Source organism: Harpia harpyja, chromosome 20, assembly GCF_026419915.1.
Source record: "Harpia harpyja isolate bHarHar1 chromosome 20, bHarHar1 primary haplotype, whole genome shotgun sequence".
NCBI classification, from domain to species: domain Eukaryota; kingdom Metazoa; phylum Chordata; class Aves; order Accipitriformes; family Accipitridae; genus Harpia; species Harpia harpyja.
The window spans coordinates 14,234,949-14,251,269 of record NC_068959.1 but is presented as its reverse complement, the minus strand read 5'-3'; the positions used below and the strand labels follow the sequence as shown (position 1 = coordinate 14,251,269).

General features: G+C 35.7%; 1 protein-coding gene across 5 annotated transcripts in view; it reads right to left on the bottom strand.

Annotated features, from left to right (window-relative positions):
- Positions 1-1,172: 1,172 nt before the first annotated feature.
- The window catches only part of GABRA6 (gamma-aminobutyric acid type A receptor subunit alpha6), a 35,201-nt gene continuing 20,052 nt past the window's right edge, over positions 1,173-16,321 (bottom strand). For 4 of the 5 annotated variants that reach the window (XM_052772206.1, XM_052772207.1, XM_052772208.1 and 1 more), the window contains 2 exons: positions 15,921-16,181; positions 1,173-11,021 (listed from right to left, as the gene is read on the bottom strand). In XM_052772206.1, the coding sequence (XP_052628166.1) occupies positions 10,971-11,021; positions 15,921-16,181 (312 nt within the window). In that variant the 3' untranslated portion in view covers positions 1,173-10,970. Of the gene's footprint in view, positions 11,022-12,809; positions 16,182-16,321 lie in introns of those variants that run through there. The other variant, XM_052772205.1, reaches the window with a different exon arrangement.

Here is a 16,321-nt window from a genome sequence, read left to right as displayed (position 1 = left end):
GTAACATGATGAGGTGTTTTAGAGGCTTCTCAGCATATTTGCCTGTGCAACTGTTCTGACTGGAAACATCTCCTTTAAATACTACATTTTCTGCATAATTACTTTGTCATGAGGTTAATTAATCTGTGTATTCGCCTGGCACATCCAGTACGGAAAACAACTCTAGCATCATTTTATTACTTAAGTGCACCAACTCTCTTATTGACCTGAAAGACTGTCTGGGTTCCAGCAAACAACTGGCATTTTAGTCAATAAACCATGCATTACAGGTGCTTAATTGTGTACACTGAAACAACAGATGAACACAAGTGTGTCTGTAAGGTAATGAAAGTTCTATAAATTACAGGGACATCAGAAGCATGTTAATCAAAACATTAAAAAGTGAAAAGCTAGAAATGAACTCCTGAAGAAACTGTTGTGGAAAAGTACCTTTGAGCCACTTGTACTGTATTGTGAGACAAAGTGACAACATCCACTTGATGAGAGACATGTACAAGGTTATGTAATAGTGAATTAATATGATTTACTATAGAAGTCTGTATTTGAATCTGATCACTATGTGACTTTCACAGACTTCTCCTTTTCTGTGAATAGATAGGCACTGGATTGGCACTTGTTCAGAATCTTGGGATTTAGAAGTGGCCCCTTCCTACTTTCTGAAAACTTGAAATGCCTTTACCTATTATCTTCTTTTAAGTTGCCTATCTCCTGTTTAGAACTTGCTATGAGATAGAGTAAAGGTAAGGACTGAAACAGTATGAAAACTGAGGATGTATGGTGCTAATGGAGAAAAGTTAATTGGCAGTATCATGGGTACCATATGATACAGTTTCTGGTAGCAGATAATGTGTGTTTTTACAGTTAAGATCGTGACAGAGATTAAAAAAATGATGCTAATTTTTTTTTTCCATACTGTATGTGCCATAAAAAGTTAAGGACTCATCTCACTCTCCCCAAGGAAAACAGTACTGTATTTAAATAAAATCAAAAAGGTAAATTGTCTTTCCTAAGCTGTGCATTCTAAGGTGGACATGAAATACTATTTATGTGACAAATATGTACTATTAAAACCATGTTAATAGCCTTGAATGCAAAATGGTTTTAAATTAGTAGTAAGATGATGAAAGGCCTGTTTATGATCTCAAAGTAATTATTGTTAACTTAGCTTATCCTGCAAAAACATGTGTCCATAGCACTTATAGTAAAATAATGGTTTGACTGAATTGGGTGCCCAAAAAGGACTGTGGGATTTAGGCGTATGGTGATCACTTGCCTGCCCCTAGCTACATGGATGGCATCATATTCTGGAATACTTTCTTTCTACCTTTAGAATAGCCATCAGGAGATATGCTAGTATTCAGCAGTTGACAAAAATGTCATAAAGTAGCAATTTGTGTTACTCAGCCACCTGTAGAAAGACATTTAATGTCAAAAAAATAGAGGAAGTAATTGTACAAAGCAAGTTTGGGTTTTTGGCACTATGAAAGAAAATAGCCCTGATATTTTGGAAGAAAATTAGTGAGTCCTGTTTGAAATAATGAAAATGAGATTGTGGGAACCACACTTTATACAAATGAGAAAGAAATGTTGAGACTGACTGCCATGGGCTTGAGTGGATGATAGCAGGTGATGGCTACAGTCTTGTCATAAAAGCCACAGCAATGTGTATCCCATAGAACTCAATGAGTTACAAGTGGAGTTTGCTATTCTTTTTATCATTTTTATTTCAATGAACCAGAAAAACAAAAAATAACCAACTGCTGTGATCTCCAGCAACCAAAGAATCTGTGAACCAGTCAGTTTCACAGGACTGGGACGTTCCTGGACGCCTTCTAAGACAAGAAGAAACTTTTAGGCAGACTCAGCAAGATAATTTAATGGCTGAAATAGTCGAGGCTGCTTTCTTTTGCAGTTGTGAGAGAGTCGCAGATGCATGCCCCTCTTGTCCCAACTAGCAGCAGCTCATCACCAATAATGGAACATTCACTCCCTTCCAGGGAGTGTCTGGAACAGAAGACCTTTGGCTGTATAAGTCAGGCTATAACCATTCTCTGAAATTAGGTCATAATTCCTTACTGTTGTGTGTGAATCTCTGCACTGCCTCATGTTATCCTTAGGTCAACCAGATTACATTGCTGGCATGTTCATGGTACTTTTTTCACTCAGTTTGTGCCCTTTCTGAAAGTCTCTTGACAATCTTGAATGTATTTTGTACCTGTTTCTCGGGCAGTATCTGGGATGGCTGCCATGGTCCTCTAAGTGTGCCATGTCCATTTTTGCATTGCAGTTGGTGCACTAAGTCTGGTATGTGGGGACTGTATTGAATGTTGAGAGTGCTGTCAATTTTCTTTGTTTCATCTTCAGATTTACAGCAGCAACTGTTGCATTCTCACAAGAGAGAGTGAAAGCATCTCCTCTCAAAGTAAAGGAGTTCCTACTCTCTGAAGTTCTTCATAATAAAAGGTGTGCCATCCTAGGGATACTATTCTGGATGCGTGTCCTGCGTTTTATCACTAACTCCACTGCGAACTGATCTTTGTACAATCATTAGGAAAGAAGTAACTTCCTTGAATGTCACCACTTTTACTTTTCCAACTCTTCTACCTGGGATACATTACAGGTAACTAAATTCTGATGAATTTCTGTTGAAACTGTTTTTCAATGAAAAATTGGTCTCTTCAACAAACAAAATTTTTGTCCACTGGAGAATCTTTTGGGTTTTTTTTCAGTGGAAAAATCATCTAACTTCTTTAGGAAAGGTGTGGTGGGGATGGGGATACAGTTTAGACCCAAACCTAAACCAGTTTAGCCAGAAGGATTAAAATGAAGAAAAAAGATGATTTGGAAAACTAATGTTTTGGTTTTAATAAAATCACAAAATAACTTATATGAATGCCCTGGTTTAATCTATGATGATCAAAATCTCACAGGGAGGGAAGGTAGGATCATTTTTCTGGCCAGTTCTACATTTAAGCTTTCTAGTGCAAGAACCAGTTTTGCTATGAGTCTGATCCACAGCCCCCCCCTTTTTTTTTTCTACTGGAGCCTTTGTGCAGTCCCTTCATACAGATGTAAACTGAGCTGCACTTCATGGAAATAAAAACCTTACTCAGAATTTCTCCTAGACAGAAGAACCTGTGTTCTATCTAAGGAAAGCATCTGTATTAATAATAGCTGAAGTGGGGATGACACATCAATGGTGTCACTACTGGTGGCCACATATTGACTTAACCTATCGAGTTTTTATTTAACTATCTAGAAATGTATGCAGAATAATATGAGAACTGACAGAGGAAAACTGTTCCCTGACAATTTCTGATGAAATTTTTTACTGTCTCTAGAATGAAACATTTTTTTTCCCTGAAAACAATGTAAAGCAGAGTTATGCTGACTTGAATGCTGTTTGCTTACCGATTTTGTTGATGCTAATTTTCATGTGACACTTTGGCTTTCACGAACGTCAGCTAAAGTACATTCAGCAGCAAGTGTTCGGATTGCACTCAAGTCCAAGTATTACTCAATTTTTGCTGTTCCAGTAATGGGAAGGAACTAGAAGGCCCACTGTCCTTCAACACCATAAAAAAAATTGCTCTTTGATCCATATTTTCTCTGCAATCATGCCAACACTTTTACCATCTCTTCAGCCTTTAAGGCAATATGAGTAGCATGGCCAATAAGGAATATGGTTCAGATGGTGAGTGTGGATCTTAGTTTGTCTGTTATTGTCAGCATGCCTTCTCAGAGACTATTACAAACTACATTTATTTGAATAATCTTAATGGCCAAACTGTCCCTTGCAGAAACATGTAACAAAATCCAGTTTTGCCTTCTCCTTTTAGTACTAAAATCAGAACAGTTTCCAATTACTTTTTTCAATTTAGTGTCTCCAGGAATTATTTTTTCCTTGGGAGGGTATCATGGGAGATGTTTTGAGATTACTGCACCTCTAAATGGAACTTGTAGAGATTAAAAGTGTTAGCTTGCACATCACTGACCTGAATATTTTCCTGATGATTTCAGAAAATTAAGGTGCTCACTTATAAAGTCATGACTCCTTGATCAGCCCCCAGTGAAACAATACCTTGTGAGTGAATAAATTACTTTCCAATCTTAAAATAAAGGTAGGATGTTGGAGTCATGTGGATCTTAACTTCTAGTACGGCTGGAATTAGAGTTTTAAACTCACTTTCTTTGCTGCTTATTGGTCCTGAATAGAGCACATTTACCCAGTGGTTTTAATTTATTTCAAGCACACAATAATACTCCTGTGACTGCTCTGTAAAGAGCTGTTAATGAATAGATCTCAAACATAGAAAGTGATTTTCTGATACAGAATTTTTGTATGCCTGCAGAATAGAAGTGCAAATAGGTACACTGTATATAGAGCTGCTTATAAAGACATCTGTGGTCTTTCTGGCTTCTAAGTTCCTGCACCCCTGAGGGTTTTGTCCTTTATTCGTTGTTATAATCTCCTCATGTTGCCTTCACAGGGCACATAAATGATGGTTTGGTTTTTGTTTTCATTCTTTAAAAAAAGTACTATTATAGGTACTCCTAAGTATAGCATTTAAGGATACATTTGCCTTAATTCATGTAATTACTGAAAGTTGTAGACACTCTACTTTTCTTTAGCTAGACTTTTTAAGGCATCTCAATCTAAGGTAAATGGATTTATGTAATTTTTTGTTGGTCCATATTAAATTTAGGTAATATAGTACTATTACAACTGAGCGATCACATAGGCTGGTATTTAAAACAGTTTCTTAGATACGGCACCAGTTAGTCTCAGTTATTTCCTTTCACTTTGGCCTTATTCAATCTGTTTCAGTAGAATTACTCCACTTTTATGGTGTTGGAAGTAACATCAGAATAAAGCCCTTAAAGTACTAAGGGCAAAACTTACTGCTTTGTCATATTGATTTTAAAACCCACCTGAAAAAAACTTTAGTTACTATTAAAAGCATGAAGTCTGACTGCAGCTGTCAGACACATACACTGACTGCTGTCAGCAAAGGCTCTGTCCATCTTACCAGAAAAGGACTTTTTTGGGGGGATACAGATGTAGTATAATCTGTAGACAGATTATACTTGAAGTATAAACGTCTGGATGATTTCAAACCCAAGACTATACAGGTGATGTGCTCATTATTTCTTAAACTGGGAAGTAGTAATCTGAGAACAGGAATTCTATGGTTGCTGCACTTTGAAATGCTTTGAACTATTTTACAGAGACCATGATCAGTGTTATTAAGGTCTACCTGTGAGTGATTCAGCAGTTTACTCCTTAAAAAAAAACCTACCTAGAAATGTAACTAAATGAAGTAAGATTCAGAAAAATCCAAAGGTAACGTTAAATGTACTGCTTCTCCATGCTAGGTCTGCATTTTACAGATACAAAGATAAGGTAATTTCTTGCCCTCAGTCCATGTTTTGAGCCCTGGCTGCCATTAGTGGAATCTGTTTCATTCATGGAAGACACCATACACCGATCACATACCACTCTGCTCACAAGCTTTTGCTCACATTGAGAGATTTAATGCAATTTTTTTTTCTGCTTTACTGTTGTTATTATGTTTTCTTTTTTTCTGTTTTGAATTAAATTCCTTAACAAAAGTGAAATACTGCTCTTGGCAGCATGTAGTACAGGAATCAATTCAATAGATCAGTAGGTAATTCAGAAGCTGCACTCTGGGCTTCTCATGTATGTATTCATAACACTAAAACTACTCTTTATTAATACTTATTCAGCTATTCCTTCAGGGCTGTGTAGCTGATCTGGTGTCACTAAGTAACACCTTATAAACTTTAGTTATTCAGATAGTTGTTTGCTGCTCAGTTCTAAAAGGCCCCTCTCCGAGTAGATTCATTTAGTTCACAAAAATCTGTAGGAAAACAAGTAAGAAGGCTAAGGAGTGTTTCAAAATAAGTGTACATGGGTAAAACTTAAAACTGATGAAGCTTAAAAAGAAAACTTATTTTTACTTTTGAATAGATTTGAGTTGCAAGCAGACATCTCATACCAAGCAATTAATGTTGGTTTTTATGTGAAGCCTGGATCAGAAAGGAAACGGAAGCTTTTACTCATGTAAGGGCGGGGGGGGCAGAAGTACACCAAGTTTTAGTCCATAATATAGCTTACTAAAACTTGAGAATGCACATTGATTACATTTATTGACCAAAACCCATCTTTTTGTTCATACAAAGGTATTTCTGCCTTTTAAAATAAGTTCAATCCAGTGAAATCCAAATCTCTAGCTAGAAGAACCAGTCTATTTCTGATCAGTTCTAATCTGTCTCACCATCACAATCCAACCTTTCCCATAGACTCATCTATGGAACTAGCAATTCTTTAATATAATTTCTTAATGAGATTGCAGATGTTATGCATTGACTTAACTAATAGTTGAGTCAGATCACTTGGTAGACATGAAGATGATGAAAGCAGACAATAAAGGGCATAGTTTGTGCTTTAGTATTTGTCTTTTACTATGATTTGTTTCACATGCAGACAGAACCTGTGACTTCTTTGCTGAGAACCCACTTTTAAATCTTCTAACTATTCCCCACATCTCTATTTGGAACACCATGTCTCCATGTACTTTAAATCAGCACGCCGAGTTTACAGTCCTTAGAAAAGTCAACTTCTAACAGTTGATATTTCCTAACTTTAACCAAAGCAAAGCTGGCAGTTTAGTAATGAAGCTTTTTTAATGTACAGGAATAGCAGACAAAAGTATTCCAGTAAAGAGTTTTAGATTGTTAGTTTTATTTAGTTTTAAATTACGAAATATTTCTATCTGCTCTATGAAAACACTATTATAAACAAAGCAGGTGTGAGGTGGGGAGAAAAACCTTTGCAGCAGTGCTTGAATGTGTAACTATATATGGCCTAAAGAAGGCTTATTTGCTCCTTAAGGTGTGTAAAGAATTTAGTACCTTAAAACTATTAGAGATTACTCTTATTTATGGAGTAAAAAAATAGTCTACTCATAATTGAGGTCAGATCATGTTTTCATGAACTAATGATCTCTTTGGTAACAACTCAAATGTGTTGCAAAGTGATTTAGCAAAAATGTATGTTACGTGGTTTATGAAGTTCTGCAATCACTTGTTGTCTTTTATATAACTACATTAAATAAACAAGTTAGGGTTTTTTCCTCATCTGTGTTTGAAAGATTGCATATATTTTGGTTTTGGACAGGATTAAGAATAGGTTTTTTGCTGGTTTTTCTGCATCTCAGAAAGCACGGCTGAGTCTCATTCGTGCTGTGTCACTAACTTCTACTTCCAATATACTTTGCTGACACTCAATTGCTATCACTTGTTTCAAACTGCTGTCTGGAAATGAACCATGGATCTTTATTTTTTGTATGCAAGCACCACTCCAGCCATGGCTGAGTGATGATTTTGTTGAAGTAGTGATGCAGAACAGAATACTTAACTCCCCAAGTCTCTACCGATTCTGCCTGTGGATAAGGACTTTTTTCTTCATGGGTTTCTCCATAAAGCCAGGTGATGGACAGCATTTATGCGGAGAGTTGAAAGACTTTGATTGCTTACTGATTAGAGGAAAATCCTGCAAGAATGACTTCTATAAAGAAGGCAGATGAGGAATGCTCTTCTTGTCATGAACTGGAAGAGAAACAAGAATGTAATGAACTAAGCAATGACAAAGTCACCTCTGAATTTTGTTTGCATATGTATAAGAGAAAGGCCTTGAGTTAGTAACATGACAGGATGCATCAAAACATCAAAACACTGGACTAGACACTATAGTATGCTATATCAAGAGAGTGCTGAGGACTTTCATCTTCACGTTTCTGGGGTTTATCCAACTCTTCCTTTAGCTTCTGGTGAGGACTATCCTTTGAACACAGTAGTGGATGATCTCAGGGCTAATCTAGTGTGCCATTGCATAGTCTCTATACCTTAAAACTGCTGGATTTTTATTTGGTTTAGAAATTATGAAAAAATAATTGGGGTGAGGGGGAGAAAAACCCAGATCAATAATAATAAAGACTCATATGTAACTGAGGTTTCTACTGTACTATGACATAATTCTGTAACTGTGTTCTTAGTTCTTCTATTTCTTGCACTTCTGATCAAGCAGAACAGGCTAAAGATGAATTTAAGCTACACTCTGTCCCTTTGAGGGGTTTGCGGGCTAAAACCAGAGCATCCTTTCTACTGGGATACATAGAAAGTTAGGTCAATGTTGAATAATGTATTACCAGAGTGCGATAGCTCAAGGTAACTGCCCGTCTTCTCCCCCGCAGTGTCCTGTTTTGCACATACAAATGTCCATCTTGCAGCAACTTTACCTCCTGCTCTTCCTATTGCAATACAGTCAAAAATACTGGAAGAAACCCATTTCCTCTAATTTCCTTTAAATTTGTATTAAATAGACAAATATGTATTATTTATATTTTCTGCAGAAATATGTATGTATATATGCATATATAAATATATACATATATATATATAAAAACATTTTCTATTTATGTGCTCTTTTTACTGTATTGCTTGTTTGGTTAGTGTTTGACCATAACCAGGACTGTTAAGAACTGACATTAATTGTAAGTAATTACATTTATTCTAAGGTATAACTTGACATTATTAACATTATTATTGATTATACCTGTGTCTCTACAAAGCATTTAATAGGAAAAATACATATTCCCTTCCTACCATTGAAACAGATGTGGAGAACCATTCCTTCTCTATCTTTTCCACATGAAAACCTCCTTTGAAAAAGATAAGCAGTCTGTGGTCATGTTGAAATATGCTGTTAAATACCAAGAGCTGCTAATACATTTTTAAGGGGCTGATATAGCTTCCTAATCAGGAAGTTTCCACTATTTTGTACATTGAAATACTACACTCCAAGGACATAGTGACTATTTAGTAACTCTCTGCATTTGCTGTAAAATTCATACTTAGGTTTCTTTTAAACAAAGATCAGATACAAAATTTGACTACTTCAGTGTCACTTGTTTTCCCATAGCTTTTAAACATTTTCATTTTGTGCATAAACCAATTTTAAAGTACTCTGAAAACTCTTACAGATACTAATGTACTCAAAATAGAAAACTAGTCAGTGAAGAACAAATGAGTATAGTTATACTGAAAAATAATCTCTAGGTCCCTGCAGCACAATTTGCTTTTTGCAAAATAAGATGTATTTACAAATTATAAAATACTTGCCCAGTGTCCATATTTTAATTTTTTTAAAAAATAGTATATAAAGGCTGAAAATGGGAAAAACTGTCACAATTTTAGTTTCAAAGGAAAATGAAGAAAGAACTCAGTGCACTTACAAATACATCCAAGTGTGTCAGCCTGCAGCCAGTCAGGAAAAGCAAATTGCAGACATGACATCTCTGTGCAAACAGTAGTTACTATTGACTCAAATTCACTTAACTAAGCTCTTCAGAGTTAAAGATCAGGGAGTACAAAAAGTGATCTCTCATGTTCAGCCCAGCTATCACACTAGTAAAAGCTATATACTCCTCTTGAAATAGGAGGAGGAAAACAGCTGGAGCTAGGTCATCAGACAGTTAATACTGCTACAGTGCCAATAAAGCAGTTGTCAACCTACTGGAGTCAATCAGCCCAAAAATATTTTCTCACAGTGACTTAAGATGTTTGTTTAGACAAAGCAAAAGACCCTGAATTTCCTGAACCAATGCAGCATTTCACATTTCTGTTAAAATTAATTTAATTTCAATGTACTGAAATTAATTTCAAGATAGGAGTCCTAAATTTTTATTTGGCTGCATGTGGAACTTCTGTGTATGCTTTTGACTTCCACCAGTGTCCATTACACCTGCAACAAAGCTGGCTTGGGTTTGATTTGATTAGGCATATCTTTCCTAATTACATTCTTAAGAAGGATTATGGAGATGAAGAGTGAATATACAATAAAATAATAGATTACTATGAAACATCAGAAAGAAATCCTGTGACTGTGTTGAGAGTGACAAATAAATTAAAATATTATTACCTTTAAACTCTGAATATGCTGGCAGTACTTTGCCTCTGGAAAAAAGTTCTAGGGAGTATGCTACAGGCAGTTCAGTAGAATCAGCTGATAAAATGCAGCTTGTTCCCTAGCTAGGTATTCAAGACTTGCTTCCAGGAAGTTCCCTAGAGCTGGAGGCTTACGTTTAGCTTGATGGGTAGCTGCATCTTTTTGTCTATGCAGCTTTAGACCTTGGAAACTCCCTGATATCTCAGTCCTGCATTTCTAGATCCTGCCAAGAAATTGCTTGTAATTAGTCTGGTTGTACTTTCATGGTCATTCTCAACCAAAAAAATGACGCTATCGTAACTAACCAGCTAAAGAACGTAAACAATAGTTTCTATTTCCTTTTCTCTTGTATCTTGTTCTTTATAAATATTATCTCAAAGAGGATGAAAATGAAATTAAAGAAAATCAGAATACATCATTTATCTTTTCTATGAAAGGGTTATGAAAACATGATGGGATTGCAGCTCCCTTTCATAGGATTTCTTAACATTATTTTGGGTCAATTTCAAGTGCTGCAAATCAGTGCAGCTCCTAACCTTTCAGTGAAACTATGCCAAGTTATACCAGTTCAGAATCAGGCTTATTTTAGCAATCCTCATTGTATTTTAAAAAAATAATCCTGTTATTGATGTTTTATATCAATGTAAACATTCAATTGTTTATAACAAAATTAGAACAAATGCACATTCTTTGACAATTGAACAAAATAATTTAACAAGAACTTTTATAGTAGAATAAATGTAAGAAATCTTAAGAAAGTATTGTTAGAACCCTGTGCAGTTTCTATCTTTTTGATTTGTCCAGAGTTTGTTTCCAGGTGATGTCCAATATAAATATTCCCTGTTTGAAAATTGAGAGCACCTGTGGATAGACAAATCCTCTGAAGTCACTTCAACCCTACACGACCTTCAGTGATTTCTTTGAAACCTTGAGCTGTTCTTCAGTTGGACTGATGGTCATTTCGAAGATGCATTGCAGTAGGTTCAAAAAACTGGAAGAAAAGTTTAGAGAGAAGTTTAAGCTATGGGTTGTTAACAACTAAGTTAACGAACAAAACCCACCTGATTTCTAACTGTCTCAGCAGACTCAAAATAGAACTGCACTACAAGGGAGAATCCTCTTAAAATTTGATGTTCATTACCTGGATCATCAAAGCTCAATTGTAAGTATGTATGGCAATGACTGTTTTCTTCTGAACTTTATTTTTCCAGTGTCTAAACTGAAACATGATGTTAACAATACACACTGCAAGCTTTATGAATATTAACATACTGAAGCTAAATAATTTTCCAGTTCTTGTTTCTTTCTGTTATTGTTTCTTCCTATGTGACATCATTAACATCTCATCTTCTCCTTCAACTTGTTATGTAACTCTTTTTCTCCTATCATATTATGTTCTCTGCGTCCAAATAATATCCAGGATTCAGCACATTCAGTGACTTTGTACCTTCCTCTGCTCCCAAATGTAAAAGCTGGCCTCTGCTTGTTTTTCTGCAGTTTATCATCAAAACTTTTAACATCATATCCTTCTTTAGTTTGATTCACTCCATCATTCTGTGTTTCATTGCATTAAAAACTGTAATACAACGTTACATATAAAAACTAAGACAGGTTACTTTAGAAAGATGTGTAAGAAGATGTGAGAACAGCATATGCTTGTGAATGATATGGCAAAGGTAGGCTAAGTACTTGTATTCTTCTCATTAAAAGGCCACTCTTTGCATTCTAAATCAAGCAAATTTTAAAATAAACTAAGCATGCAATTCACCTACCAAGGTCAGTGTCATAAATTAGTATTCAGCTCAAGGACTTAGCAAGATTTAAAACCAAAAACAAAGCCAAAAAATGCTGTATAACAAAATAAAAAGCTAGGACAACTTCTTCTCATTTGTCAGATAGGTTTGTTCTCCTTTCAAGAACTTCTCTATTTGGCTAATCTAGACAAATGTGTATTGTTTGTTACTGTATAGAGCTTTTTGTGGATGGCAGATATTACTGTATTCAACAGAAGAACATGCACCATAGAAACATGCTTGTTCCATTTTGCATGTATAAATCATGGGGATGTCACATCTTCAAACCTTCCATCTAAATTAATTACAAACTGACCTTACGTAGTGAGGGAGTAAGTCCTCGCAGAGTAAATTTAATGCTTTATTTTTTTCATATTATAAATGGCACAGTGATATGGCTATAGTTAAGCATCTGTCAGCATTACAGTTATAAAACCTTTTGAGAGAAAGAGGGGCTTATTATACAAGTATCAGTATTTTCCGTGGTCCAAAAACTGGCATCTGTTATTTCAGCTGGGGATTCTTTCATATACATATTTTCAAGTACCTCCTTTTTTCTACTTTGATGTTGTCCTTTGGTTATATTAGGTTCTAACAACATGCTGTCTAGCAAAATGCAGGCAGAGAACTACATTAGCTTCACTTCTGTACTTCTACCAATATAACTGTTGTCCTGCAATGCTATTGCTACTCCACAATGCAAACCAGTTTACACTGAAATATCTTTTATGTATCAGGTTGCACGGTGGACGGCTGCTACTGAATAAGAATGTTTTCCCGCTTGTTCCAATGGAGAATAGAATCATTTATTTAAATATTAAGGCCAGAAGATAATTTTGTCCCCATCCACGTATAGAAAGCACTCAGCTGAAGCACTTAATTTCAACTTGGAATATTTTTTTCCTTTTTTTTCCATTTTTTTCATTCAGAGAATGCTGCCATTTTGCTTAAAAACGTAGCAAAAGATTAATTTTACAATGAAAGTTTGCTACTAAACTTCCTAGTTTGCTGAGCTGGACTTGATTCTTTACATATGGAAGTACAAATACAGAGTTCAGTCTAAGATACTCTTGCTATCTGCCCAATCCTGGCTGCTCTGAAAAATAATATTCAAATGTTTAAAGGCATACATTTTATTAGAAACACCTTCTTCATTATACAAACTTCCAAATCCTAAAATTTCTGTGTAATTAATATACTCTTAGTTTACATGTATAGTAAAAGAAAGGGTGATTAACCTGAAGTCTTCCAAAAAGAAAATGACTAAATGTACAGGAAAGGAAAAGGTACTCCAAGGAGCACTTTGGAAAGTACTCAGGCCCCAAGGTTCTTTTAAGTATTATCAGATACAATACACAAGAATGACTTCTTCATTTCTGTAACATATGGCCCATTACTTAAGCCATAAGAAAACTGCTTAGTAGTGCACAGAAATACTACCAAACAGCTTAGGAGAGAGCTCCTCATTTCATGCAACTCTGTGTCATTACATTAACAAGGCTGCTCATTCTAGCCAATGCTCTGAATCCAGAACATGAAGTAAAAAACAATTCTTGCACTTCCTTCCAAGGCAAAGGAAGAGTCTGGCCAGAAGAAAATTACCTTTGATTCCAGTGCTAATAGCCTGCCTTTACAAACAGATTCATGAAATGCTTCTTGATTTATTCCATATGCACCATCCAAAGACAGTACGTAGCTGTTCGGTTTAGGAATCTCCACAATGACAAACTTTGGTGAATGATCTGCACTTCAAACTACACTAATCAAAACCCTAGAAAGCTGCACTACAAGAACTTGTGCACAGGAAATTTGGTTATTTCAATGAACTGATTAGTTGGGGGTTTTTTCCCATTTTGTTTTTTAAACAAAAACCAAATAAACTCAGAGTAACAACTCAAAAAAGAGAAGCTAATATACCTGAAATACTGCACAATGTGCACTTTCTAAAAGAAATTAAATTTCTTAACTGAATAATACTGTACCAATATTTAATCTTTTGGGCTGGAGCCTGTGATTGAGTTGAACTGGCCTTGAAGCATTGCCATGCTTTGCTCACCTAACTTTTGTATCTCCTCTGCTTGAATGGAAAGGCTTATATATTTTTAATATATTTTTAAAGCAAAAACAATCCTGGATTTCATTGAAAGTAATAACTGGTAAAGTGATAAAACATATCGAATGAGAAACCTAGCAATGTATATCACAATCATTATTATTTACAACTGAGTAAACAAACAGGAAAATGTAATTTAAGAAGAAGAGCTTGATCAACATTTTACATAACTGTTTACCAGCTGTCAATACTGTTCTGTTTTATAAATCTTGCTGTTGGATTTCTGTCATTCTATAAGGCTACTACAGAATAATTTCTGAGTTTGTGAGCTTGCAAAAGTGGCATTTTAAAAATATTTATAGTCAGCACGATGTCCTAGACTTTAGAAGTATTTTAAAAGTCTAGTTCTAATATAACTATTAATATGCATGGTTCAGTGTAAATATTTCATCACTACCAAGGGAAATGGCAACTATGTTCCAAATATTTCTAGATCCAAAATGTGAATGAAATCACTGGAGTTATGGCAAGCTACACAAGCTGAGGAACTGGCCTCTAAACAGAAGCTGTAATGATTATACATGAGCTTTTTTGATACTTCCCTTCTCTGATTGAGACAAGTAATTTGCACACATAGTCAATATTTTAATAGCAGGATCAGTAACTCTGGCACAAATGTTAAATTTAGCATTGGGCAGATTTTGAGTGGCCAGGAGTTAGCAGCTGTGACCTCTTGAGAGAGACATCTGCAGGAACATTTGTAAGAGATAGTGCCTCCTATCTTCCTGCCCTCCCGATTTCATATAAGCTGCTTGGCAGCACACTCTGTCTTTGAGAGACAGCATTTTCCAGATCATACTAGTAGTAAAAATCAGCAAAATTAGGGGCTAGTAGCCTCTGCTTCAAGCAGAGGCAAGATGCCACCAATCAGCTGATCAGCACTGTCTTGTTACTTTGAACTGCAATATCTCTTGGCTGTCCATGAGATTTCCTTTGGCCAGCTTTACCTCTAATCTAGGAAATAAAGGTAAAATCTGCTCACCACTCATACCAGATTGCCAGCCTCTGTTTTTATTGATGTAGGGACTTTGTGCATTCAATACTATCTAAATACCATCATTATCTCTCTAGCTGTCCTAAATAAAGCTAAATGTACCAATCATATTGACTGCAATGTACAGTGAGATTCAAAAACGCTATGGCAACGAGGCAAATGAATATATTTTTTACCAAGGAAATGGGACACCATTAGCTGTATTTAGGCAAAAGGGAAAAATTAGAGAATTAAAGCATTAAAGACTTAAAGTTTAATGACTAATCACTGACTGATTATTCTAGACATGCTCAATTTGCAGGGCATACATCTCTTCTGGACCTCATGGATATCTAAAGACATGATCAGTCTCTGCCTGATTCAAACAAACATAAGCAAAGAATTTAGCAGCTTTATCTGCATAAAACAGTTCAGCTATATGAAAAAACAGGAAAAAACAGTGTTAAAATGTATAAAAACAGGGACTCCTGATTCACAAACTGTATACTGCAGTTGTCAATTCTTCACACTACGGATAAATGTTTAGAATGAATAAGAAAGTTTTTTTGGGGAGACTGTTATCTTATTACCTCACCGAGCAAACCTTAGGAGATATTACAGTTCTTATCTCCTTCAGTGCATTGCTTCAACAGATAATTCTACCATTCCTTACTGCAGATAGGAAGATTAAGAAATGGAAGATTTAAGATTAGTTTGTTTGCTGAGAATGGCGTCATACGTTGTCTTACACAATGTGTTCTGCACAGTGCAACATGGCATAGAGATAAGTGTTTACATTTCTCATCTTCAAATAGCCTTTCTGCCTTGTACTGAGTGCCACTACTATGGGAAGCCACAGCTGATTTTTTTTAGAGAAAGCTATTATCAGTAACTTTCCTCAGAAAGGGCTGATTAACTGGAGTTGCAAGAGTAAATGAACAATTAAAATAATATTGGTCAAGTAAACATATTACATATTATAAGCAAGTATTCAGAAATTCTACCACTCACTTCCATAGTGTCTTTTGAAAGATAAACGACCCAGTATACCAGGTTGAATCCTGCAAATGCCACTGGAAAGAGGATCCTAGAATACTGGTCTATTTTACTTGTCCCTCCAATAGGTGGTAGTGGTGGTGGGGCTGGTGGAGGAACAGATGCTGTTTGACACTGAGATGCACTATTTGATATTATGCTGGCTTCAGGAGACTGATCTGCCTGAGATGTTACGGAGTTTACTCGCTTCTTCAGGTTACAGTTGGAGTCAGAATGCTGTGGAGGAAAAAAGAAAAAAGGAGGAAAAAAAAAAAGGGTGATTTTTGGATACAGAACCTTAGGTTTTGTGATCATTAGCCTTCTCTCCACCTTTTTACTCAACTTTCTGATTTTATTGCTGCTTCTCCGCTATAGAG